Source organism: Musa acuminata, chromosome BXJ1-3 (assembly GCF_036884655.1).
Source record: "Musa acuminata AAA Group cultivar baxijiao chromosome BXJ1-3, Cavendish_Baxijiao_AAA, whole genome shotgun sequence".
Taxonomy (NCBI): Eukaryota; Viridiplantae; Streptophyta; class Magnoliopsida; order Zingiberales; family Musaceae; genus Musa; species Musa acuminata.
The window spans coordinates 9,698,582-9,710,730 of record NC_088329.1 but is presented as its reverse complement, the minus strand read 5'-3'; the positions used below and the strand labels follow the sequence as shown (position 1 = coordinate 9,710,730).

At 37.1% G+C, this 12,149-nt stretch overlaps 1 protein-coding gene across 1 annotated transcript; it reads right to left on the bottom strand.

Annotated features, from left to right (window-relative positions):
- Positions 1-1,173: 1,173 nt before the first annotated feature.
- On the bottom strand, positions 1,174-11,491 carry LOC103978166 (BRAP2 RING ZnF UBP domain-containing protein 2). Its single transcript, XM_009393871.3, has 12 exons — positions 11,215-11,491; positions 10,203-10,318; positions 9,963-10,071; positions 9,746-9,860; positions 7,914-8,011; positions 4,265-4,371; positions 3,930-4,179; positions 3,788-3,841; positions 3,451-3,594; positions 3,264-3,328; positions 2,770-2,824; positions 1,174-1,666 (listed from the first exon to the last, which is right to left on the bottom strand). The coding sequence occupies exons 1-12, from the start codon at positions 11,437-11,439 to the stop codon at positions 1,502-1,504; spliced, it is 1,503 nt and encodes a 500-aa protein (XP_009392146.2). The 5' UTR covers positions 11,440-11,491; the 3' UTR covers positions 1,174-1,501.
- Positions 11,492-12,149: the final 658 nt, after the last annotated feature.

Sequence of the window (12,149 nt, the reverse complement as noted above, 5' to 3'; positions counted from 1 at the left end):
AATGAAACCAAACAATTAGCGCGCACTCCCACGGAAAAGATGCCCACGATTGAATCGCTTCAAATCATACGGCGATATATTGCGCGCATTAGCCGGCTCGGAACGTCACACGTGGATATGCGAGAGGAGAAGGGGGAAATGAGAGCGTGTTTTTTTTGCAGACGGAGCGGGGCGAAGCGCGCGGATTGGTCGATCGACGCGGCACTGGTACGCGATCAGAGAGGAGGGCGAAAGGCGGGAGGAGAAGCTTACGGTACCGGAACGGATCTTCCGCTGCAGCGTTGCTGTCGTCCCCGTCGGGCCCCTGGTTGTAGTTGCAGGCGTAGTTGGGGCTACTTAGTAGTTAGATATATTTAACATCTCGGTCCCAGCTACCAGAACGGATCTTTCGTTGTGGCGTTGCTATGGTCTCTAACGGCACCTTGTCAAAGTTGCGATCTAACATCTAGATCTATTATACTATAGTTATTAATTGTATCAATAAAAATACGAAAATAAATAAGAAATTTTTTTTTTTTAACGACGGATGATATTGGTTGCGATGGTAACGTTGAAAGTGACGACTGACTATTGTAAATAAGAAGAAAGAATAATGACAATATCCTATAAATAGTGAAAAGATTCTCGATATAGATGTCCAACAATTCTTATCGCTCAATCTTCTCATCTACGGCAAACACTCGTGGCTCCCAATGATATCATCATTGAACCTCGGTATCCACTGTCATCAATTCAAATATTAAAATTATTTTTATATTTTTATTACTAAATCTAATAATATTTAAATAAATGAACCTCGGTATTCCATGTTAATATAACTAAGTGGTCATACCCAAAATCGTCAAAATGACACGACCCACCCGGCACCGAAATCTCCTGTCGATCTCCCGAAGTCCTGTACCTTGGACCGTAGCGGACTGAATCAGACGCGAGGGCCGATCCCTCCTCGACGCCGCCGGCTCGATCCTCCTCCTACATTAATTACCTTAACTACCTAAACGTGGCGAGAACTAAATAAACGGAGATGGGGCAAATCACCTGCTTCGGGCAAAGCAGGGAACAGACAGTAACTTCTCACGTGAGTGGTGAACCCAGCGGGGAACCGCTGTCTTATGAGGAACGAAGTGCAATGACCATCAACTCCTACATTATTAGTACCATGCCAACTAGGACTAGGACCAAAAGAACATAGTTTTTTACTGGATCCAATGCAAGCCAAGACAAACTTCATATATACTACGTGATACAACCTTCTGATTTGCTGGATGGCTCTTATCAATACAACCTTCTCCAAAGCTACTATAGTATAGAAAATAGCTTGATTTTCCTATTTACATATATTGACATTAATGGTTCTTAGGCTTCTATAGTCTTCAATTTGCCTCATCCAATGTACAACAAAAGTTAGTTTGGTATTGCTCCTAATCATTTCAAAAAAAAAAACTGGTTGGGATGTGTATGATGATGTCAGATTACCTTCTCGTCTTTGTCAACAATACTGTTAGTTCCTTCTTCGATTCCTTCTTCCTTGTTTGTTGCTGCCGCTAGAAGAGGATGCAGACTGGACAGGAATTATAGTCCCACCTTTGATCTCACTTGCAACAGAGCCATCTGGAGGCTCATCTATCACCTTCTGAGTCTCTATGTGCCGTATTAGATATCCCAGCTGCCCGACAGAAATAATGAATGATCATTACATGTCCAATAAGATCATTAATATATATATGTCAAATAAACTAGTAGTACAAACAGAAGAAACAATAATCATCATATGACCCTTCTGACAACAACATATCAACTTTGATAATGACAACATGTAAAATACCAACGTTTTATGTACTTCACAGTTTGGACCCAAAATATCCATCAAACAAAAAATTTATGTTAATAAATAAAAAGATCATATACCCAAGTTCCACCTGATTTTACCCTCTCACTCCTTCCAACGGATCGCCACACTTCATCATCTCTTGCCCTCTGGCCGCCTCCCCCTCGTTGCTTTTTCCTCAACAGATTCTCTTTCAATTTGACCCTGAACAATTGCTCCTGGGTTCCCTTTTTCCACCACCCATTTCCTCGTCATCTATTTTCATTCACCTTTAGTGAACTAGTATCATCATGACCACCATCACCTCCCCTTATTTCTCTTCACGGCCACTATCACTGCTTGCACCTTCTCTTCTTCCTACAATGACTAGTGAGCCAGCAACAGCAGCAAGGGAGAGAGAATAGGAAATATGAAAGGCGGAATGATTGTTTGGTCAAAAGATCTGAAGTACTCCCATATCATTTGACTCTTCAGATAAATGGAGTGGGATGCCGTTGACAAAGCCAATTTGCTGATCTCACAATACAGAACTAGCATCCCTGACTCTTGGAAACCGCTGCGGTTTAATTACTATGTTATTAAACCTATTATGACTATGTTACGGTTAAACTTAATGTGGATCCCACATTATCTAAGGTCTGACAATGGAGCACTAAAAACCATATAGGTTATTCTGATTCTTTCCTAATTTACTACCCTTAAGCTGAATAAAAAATTATGCGCATACATCCAACATAAGAATCTAGGTCTGTCTAGATGCAGATGTTTACACTGTTAGGTTGATCCTTGCTACGTCCCAGTAGTTCATAATGACAGACATAAGACTTGTTTAAGAAGTGGCCCTAGTGTGAGATCTGGAAGTGTCTAAAATATTAAAGATAAAATTTGAAACTAGAAGCCATAAGACAACAGGTCAGTGGATTACATAATGCAGAACCCACCTGTTCCTCCAAGCCTTGTATTTTCTCATCTCTCAGCTTCATTGCAGCTTGCTCCCTGAAAAATTTGTGTAATACATAAATGCAAGCATCATGAATGAAAAGTAGCACCATGGTTTTGCAATCAGGTTAACACAGAACAACAAACCAACACATAAATGTCATCACACACAAAAGTTAGTTGTTCAAACAATAAGGGTTCTGATGACATAAAATAAAATCATCCCCCTTATTTCACTTGTTCTCTTTTCCGTGCTTCAGATGTATATCCAACGTTCCCTCCCAAAAACCTACACACACACATATATATATATATATATATATATATATATATATTCATCATTTTTAAATATCTTGATACTTTGTCAAAACAAATTGTCTCAAGGAAATATTTGAATTTTTAGCTATGAAAGTATCTACTTTTGTACTAACTAGAAATGTTTGCCTTGTACATAAAAAGAATAAACATGAAAACTTTGAGGACAATTATTCATTACCTTTCTTCCAATTGCTGAAGCTTTGCTTTCCACATCTCTTGATTTTTCATAAGGTTTTCATTAATCTACAAAAAGCAGAGAAATAGCCTGCAGTCATTAACAGTGAAGACTACCATAAACTAGGCACAATTTACATGCTCACTAAAACTATATACATTTTCCATAACATAATGATGCAGTAACTTACATCTTCAAAAAACCTTTTCTCTTCAATGCATTTGTTAAGCTTCATTTGTAACTTGTGAAGTTTCAAACCAATAGCCTTTTCAACAGACTCAGATATTTTCTCCTCTGTCTCTTCCTTGATCTCCAGCAGCACGGATTCATAATGCTATAGTTCCAGAAACAAGCATCATTATCACTAAGCAGATGAGCAAACAATAGCATTTATCATGCATGTCAGCTGGTACATAGTAGCTTGTTAATGACATGTTACAGTTCATTTATAAACCAGATCTAAATACTTAATGGAAGCAAGTAAGACATGAATAACCAAGGTGACCTAAGAGAGAAAAGGCACATACTTTTCTTTGATTATCTAGTTGAGATGTGAGTAGGTCATTGTACTCTTCAATAATCTGAAGAGACAAAAAAAGTGAATACTATAAATTGAGTGGAAGTGGAATATTGCAGTTCCTTAAATGTGACATGAAACTAATACGTTACAGCTTCGAGTTTACTGTTCAGAAGAGCCTCATTAAAACCAGATTCCTCACTACATTCACAACTTCCATGCTTATCATCAGCATAAGCACAGTGAAAATTCAACTCAACCAACTTCCCATCAGTTTTTGATTGAATTAGCCGATGCACATAGTTGTCCCCAACATAATCCCATACGCGCTGAGTTTCCAATTCAAGTGAATAGCAGTGTTGTGTTTCTTTCCAATGATTGATAGCATGACCCTCCTTGTAACTGCAAAATCGGTAAAATACAACACAAGATACAATTAGATTTCTTTTATCATTCCATTATTGCACCATATGGCATAAAAATCTACCTTCCACAGCCAACAAAACCACATATAAGGCATATCCAAACATTTTCAGAAGTCCCACAAACAGAACATGTTGATTTTTCAGGTTGTTGCTGGCAATATCTGCAAACCTATTCAACACATGAGTAAGCCACAATAACAAGACATTTCAACACAGCAGTTATATCAGAGAGAAAATCTCATACATATATATATATATATATATATATATCTGTTATCAAATAGGCAATCAAATTTAAACATTTAAAAAAACAGACTTTGGCATTTGACAGATGAACTGATCAAATGAAAAAGTCTATGCCCTAAGATTTGAAGCAGGAATGTCATTCCATGTATGAGCCGTTCCCACCACTAGAATGGAAACTTTCAGATCAGACCAAGCAAGTACGGAAATTTTTGTTGTGTATTGTGCAAATCGACCCAGGATTATTAAGAATGTTCCATTGTGACACTTTAGTTACCATAGTTTAGAAAATCATTAGACCATGAAATTTTATCTTATTTAATTTAATTCATTTCCTAGTTTGTAATTCAAAATAAGGAAATGGTTGAAATATACTTCCATGTTAAGCAGACATGTTATGCAGGATATAAAATTTATTATTAAATACTTAAATAAACAATGTAACTCCATGCATCTAAATTTTAAAAAATAATAATAACTAAAAATTTTAGATCAAAAAAGGGGCAGAGGACCTACCTCTCCCTTTAACAAGACAATCTCTTCCTCATTCTCTCTCGGAGAGAGGCAATTAGCAAGGAAAGAGGAAGAGTTGTCATCTTTAAACAGGAGACGAGGAAGAGTTCTCAAAAAGATAATATAAAAAATAATTTCATAATAAATTATTTAAAAATTAATTTTATAACCTGATTCATATCCACCCAAGATGGAGGAAGATTTCAACTATCTCCTTGTTTTGATTCACATAAAAATAAATTAAATCAAATAAGGAAAAACTCTATTTAAGACATTTTTAAATTTTGGGAAGGATGAAAAATATCTTGTTAATTACATCTCAGATTTACTAGTTGTTGTTTAAATTTCCTTCCTAACAGACATGTTCAATCATATTTGCTTGACCCTTCTGGACTCTATTAGCCACATTATTAAATCAATAGATAGCCTACAATGTCATAATAATTATAACCAAGGTTCGTCTTCCAGGTCCATATCAGTGTATCGATCGGCCATTGCTATCGTACATACCGATGTACCACATGTTAATACAATGAGGCTTACTGAAGGTAGAAAATATTACCAAAAGTAGCTCCAAAACTTCTTTAAAAATTAAAAATAAAATTAGATTAGGGTTTTTTAATTAGAAATAAATTTAAATTTAGTATAATTTTAGTAAAAATAAACTAAATTAGGAAAGAATAATGATATATCTTTTTCAAAGTTTGAGAAGTTTTATGGTACATTCCAGATCATCCTTCCGTTAATATTGAATTATTTACAAAAAATGATCTGAATTATCATATTATTTCTTAAACAACTTAAACTTCAATATTCAAATGAATCAAGTAATCAATCGATAAATATACCTGGTTCTACCACAAAAAAAAAAAGATAAGACCGCATAGGGTGGTGGATCGGGGTCCTCAATCCTATATATCTCTGTATATCAATTTGATATGTTTGTCGGACTTAATCCTGAAATTGATCTCATGACATAGTATATTGATGCACCATACGTCATTGGTGCATCAATGTGGTGATGGTTGTAGTCTGATTGCCCTAAATCACATGTGTCGAGGTAGCTCTTGAATCAAGGACAACTATGGCATGTGTATTGGTGCAAACCATAGAGAATGTTAGAACTTCTACTTTCGCCACCGATCTACTGCTCTGTGCCATAAAATCGATCACCGTACTATTGCTCGGAAAAAAAAAGACTAACCATCACCGTACTGTTTTTGGCCGTAAGATTCTCTACAATATGACGCTTGTAAATTCGACGAGTTTCGCTCTATGTCTACGTTGTGTAAGCTCCATCACATTTGTTTAAAATCATTCACTGCCTTCCCCTTCTCTTTTCGTGTATAAACTTGATTAGTACCTCGTTGAGCTCCGTAATCTAAATCTTGAGTAGCGTATATAAAATACTACTCCTTGGTCCCTACACCAAGCTCAAAGTGTGTAGACGAGACTATCGACTCTCTGAAGTCACCGCCAATCATCAATCGAGGCACTGCAATCCACATCGTTGCCATGTCTCTAGACCGAGTGGATTGTTGAATGCGATTGAGAACGTGTCCTGTCGCTCAACTCAATTCTTTCCAATGGTGCGACTGATGCTACTGTCTTCCCCTTTGTCTTTGCCTTTGCACACTGGGTGGACGACTATGACGATTGGGTGTCTCTAGTTCCTCTTGATTAGAGTATTCTTCCTCTTAATCCTCTTAAACTAGCATTCAAATTTGATCCAATCTACAAATCACATCTTTGTTGAGTTTGAAAGAGTGAAAATGTAAAAATGAGAAAGAGGTGAATGAGGAAGAGTTTAAATGAAATGAGTTGAAAGAGGGGGGAGAAAAGGATTTAAAAACCATTTCCTACGGTTCAAATGGTCAAATTGACCATTTCAAAATCTGACTATTATTGACCAATACAAACCCCGTATTGCTTGATACGAGATTATGTAACGTGTATCGTCCAACATAGAGCAATCTACATACCGATCCCCTATTGAACCGGTATATATCGCCCATACCAGGCAATACACCTCAGTACAACAAACCCGAATTATATGTGTACTACATTTAATATTATATGACCAATAGATGAAGTCAAATTGTTAGAAACTGACCAAATTCGATACACCCACTCATCTAGTAACTTGGTGGACCATGCAACAAACTTTATGGTTAAAATGCTTAAGATTGAACTACTAGTAGTTGGTCCATCTAGCCTTATGTATCATCATAAAGCCCTATCAATCTCTCCTCCCTCTTCGAAAGCTTGACGTCCTCATTAGAACCCTGCACATGACCCAACATCATTACTTTGTAGGAGCATATGAGGTCAATGGCTCAATGATAGCTTCATGCGTGATTGTGCCTTTTGCATCCTTAGTTGGGTCAACTCATCACATAAGTGTTATTGGGTGAACTTTGATGCCAACGATCCCTAGTTCACCCAATAATTCGATAGATCAGATGACGAACATGCTCAAGTCTGAGCTATTAGTTGTTGACCTATATGACCACATGTTACACGTGCAATCATAAAGCCTTCCCATACCTAATGTGCGACTAATCATGGTGTCACACAAATGATACGTGCATAATACAGAATCAAAGTTGGATAATAGAACAATTTCATGCTTTAATAAGGAAAATAAGGAACTTCAAGACAACAACAACTAGAGATGTTAATATAGAGCGAGGCACAACCTTCATGATGTTAAAAATATATTTCCTACAATGTCACTGATAAAGGATTGAAAATTGAACAATCATAAGATTTTCATCAAAAAAATTCCAACCATTGGTACAAAAGTGCATATTATAGGACATGATGACAAGTTCCACAAAGACCTTTCTCGATGATGCAACATATCAATAGCGAGGAACAAACAACATTAACTAGCTATTTTGTTAAAATGAATTTAGAAGTTCAAATACTACATAAGCAAATGATGTCACCCACCGGACAAGAAGAATCTGTCCATTTTGATATGCATGAACAGTGAAAAGTATGATTGCAAATTGTTGTAAGTATGCCACCAGTATCTTGGTCTAATCTCTCTGCATTAAGAATCAAAAATCAGTACAACTTAACCAAATAAAATGTGCGGAGTTGAATAATGAAGAGGTAAAACTAAATTGATGGCATTTTTAAATAATTATAATAAATAAAACAATAAACTTGACAGTTGGCATAGGCAAGGACTAAATGGCCCACATCACTCAACCTGTCACTTCTTTTGTGCAGCCCAAGGCTCATATTTCTAGAACCAGTCACTTGGCAATGCCTGACGACATGTGTGCCTTGCTCAAGTTCAGTTTGGTACATTATGTCAATATATCATACGATAGAACAAGCATACCGAAAATGTGAAGTTAATTATTATGTCAAATGTGCAGGTACCCAATGGGCTAAACATGGTAATTTGGTAATGAGATCCTATCCATAACATAGGCAGCAGAGAATATAAACAATCCAAGATTCTTTCTAGGGAAATTTAGTTCTACAAAATTTAATGAGTAGACAACATTCAAGACAGCATCATTCCAAATATCACTAACGATGAGTAAAATGAGTCATCTCACCATGGAAAAAAATTAAAGTAAAAAAGGATATAGCTCTTGTGCAAGCATTTAGCTTGAATTTTTGTTTAGTAGAATAAGGATCATAATTGCAGTTTTCCAGCATCAGAAAGAATATTCCATGCTGTAAGCTAGTTCCAAGATGGCAGTTTATTAGAGAATCACATCCATAGAACTAAGGAATCATAACTAGTGAATTCAAGGGGCCAAGAGAATGTGATCAGTAGTGGGAAAGAGACATAGGAGGCCAATATGAGGAGGAAAATTAATGTGATCTCTTAATATTTTTCACATGATGATACTCCCCAAAATCCCTTTGAATTTTTCACTTCTTTACTCCAGCAATCTAAAGGTTTTTCTTAAGTAGCTATTACAGATTTGTACGGTTTGCGTCCAATGTCCATATATCTGCCTATTTGAATATAAGATGTCATGCCAACTATTTAGTTGAACATAATTCATGTTACAACATATTATAAGGTATAAAACTCCAGAAAACCTAAGCCCAGCTTACTGACATCTTGGTACCTATTAATTAATGCAATCAGAAGGACCTATATACCAGTACTGACAAACGGTTATATATTTCCCTAACAAAAAATGATCACTCAATAAAAAAGTATCACTAGATCAAGAAGGGCAAATCGTTGCAAGTCAAAACTGCAACTCAATATTTTTTTCATGCCTTCACCAAAAGAACACAATGCAAGCGAAAATATCCTTTAACCAAAAGAGAAAAGGACACTAAGCACCTTTTTTTTATGGAATTCCAATGATAGTGGACCATTTAACAGAGATTCTTATAAACACGATTTTATGATAGTCACATTTCATGGTAGGTTTCTGCACAGGTTAAAGCTTCAACCAAATATCAATTACTACAGTGAACACTCATCAAATTGGAAAAAGTTTCTTTCCACACAGTGCCTTTCCATTATAAACAATATTTATAACAACCAAGGTCCTCCAATACATCCTAGGATCATCAGTAAATATGGGAAAAGGTAAAGGTGTAAAACCTGTATGAATGGTCTAGATAATTGCATAACAAGGTCAAGGAGTAAGATATGTCTGATTGGTCTACATATTGTTAAACATGTCAGCACTTTCAGCTATGTCCGTTTCAATCCTAGAAGCAATATCTGTTTGTGTCGATGAAATTAATGTCTGCTTGATTTTTCCCTTTTTTAAATCCTATTTCAAAATACTTACCAAGACAAACTGGGCAAGTAGGCAGTTCGGCTGAGCTTGTCAACGAACTTTGTGCATGTTCTATGGATCCTGTGTACTGTACATCGACGGTGTAATGGACAGAACATATATCACCCTGTGCCCCGAAAGCAGAAGGTCCAACCATAGATAAACAGGTCAAGGCATTACTTTCCATTTACTTGATGTTTCTAAACCAAAAGACATATCAACTACAAACCTCGAGAGACGAAAAACTCCTCCCATTGAAGTGTTGATAGAATTCATCTGCAGACGTTTGATCATCAAACCTTATAATCACGCTATACTGATCCTCCACACCATTAGTTCTAAGAGGGAAGAACACGAGAATAGTAAGCCAATTGCCAAACCAAGAAAACGCATAAAAGCCCTGATAAACATCTGAAAAGAAAAGAAATTCTTGGTAGAAAAAAACATGGATCACATCTTAATCACTTACCTAACAATTCGCATATCAAACATGCGCTGAATGAAGGCACCACAGAACTGGCAGAAATCAGCATATGTCATGTGGTTCGGCACCGCAATGACACAAACAAGAGGCTTCCTTCCCACCTGATGAAACACAAAAATCTGATTCCAGTTAACACAAACCCTTTCTACAATCAACCTTGCCAATATCAAAGGATGCAAGAATCCCTAGATTTTTAAAACTTCCCAGACACAAGGATGACCTGATGAAACACTGAAAATCTGGTTCCGTTTAATCCTAAGGCGTTTCTACATTCAACTTATCATGACCAAAAAAAAGCAAATAAACTCTAGATTGGAACATCCAAGGAGAATCCAATGAAACACCAAAGTTCTCATTCGATTTAACCATATACCCTTTTACAACCAACTTCGCCAAGATCAAGAAAAGCAAGAAACCCTAGACTCTGAAAATATCCAAGGACCTGGCACCAACATTCCACTTGCAGTTAACCAGAAACCTTTTCTATAAGCAGCCTTGCCAAGACCAAAGAGAATAAGAAACCCGAGATTCTTGAGACTTTCAACATATAAGGACAACCAGATGATACACTAACTCCGTTTCCACTTAATCCTATACCCGTCCTACAATCAACCTCGTCGAGACCTAAGAAAGCACCACGTCCTATATTCTTGAAACTTCCAAGATACAAGGACGACCCTCTGAGACACTAAAATTCCGGATCCATTTAGCCCTGAACCCTTTCTACAATCAACCTCGCAAAGATCCAAGAAAGCTAGAAACCCTAGATTCTCGAAGCTTCCAAGATACAAACCCTTTTGTTGATCATCCTTGCCAAGATCAAAGAAAGCTATAAACCTTAGACTCTTGAAACTTCCAAAATACAAGGAAGACAGGATGAAACGCCGAAACTCCAGTTTCAGCTAACCAAAAATCCTTCCTACAATCTACTTCGCCAAGATCAAAAAACACAAGAAACCCTAGATTCTTGAAACTTCAAAGACACGACGAAACGTACAGGAAGAATGGATGAAGAGGTGGCGTCTTCGGGGTAGAGGTACATGATTCCTCGGGTCTCCTCGATCCTAGGGTTTCCGGAGGAGAAGGGGACGGCCTGCGTGAGGTCCAAGACCGATGGCTCCACGAGCTCGCCGCAGGACTCTGAAGGATGAGGAGGAGGAGGAGGAGGAGGAGAAGCCGGCCGGAGAACATCATCTTGCGCTGCGGGGGCGGAGGTGGACATGGCGAAGTGGTGGAAGGCGAAGGAGGCTGATGGGAGGAGGGGCTCGAAGGCTCGGCGAATATATCAGGCCGTTGATGCCGTTGGATCCGCTGAGTAGTCAACGGTGTTACCGTAATGGATCCGCTCTCAGATCCGAACCCGATGATCTTATGGATCCAAAATGATGATCTGGCTAAGCTAGTTATAATTAGAGATATATAGGAAATTTTACTGGTTAAAAAAAATATACCAATCGGTATTTCTTTTTGTGAATATATAATATTTTTTCTACTTGATAACATGGTTAATGATTTTTTTTTTTTGAAATTGAATTGACCCGAATTGGTTCGATGAAAATTCTTAACCCATAGGGTTTTTTTTTTCACCTCATCTTTATTTACTTTTTCTCTTTCTTTCTCTATTTGTCTCGTAGATTTATATTTCATTCCTTTTCTCCTCGTTCTCTTTTATCATTTTTTTTTCTCTCACCTCTCTTTCACTAGTCCCCTCTCCTCTATCATTATTTTTTTCTCATCTATTTTCTTTTGAGCTTATAAATTCTCATCATTTGTCTTCTTTTCCTCCTCCCATTTTGCCTTCCCTCTTTTGTTTCTTCTTCTTCCTCTTCTTTTTCCTTATTTTTCTTATCCTTTGTCTCTTCTTCCTCCTCTCGCTAGTTGCCCTCATTCTCTTTTGTCTCTTCTCATCTTATCATCTTTTCTTCCATCTTT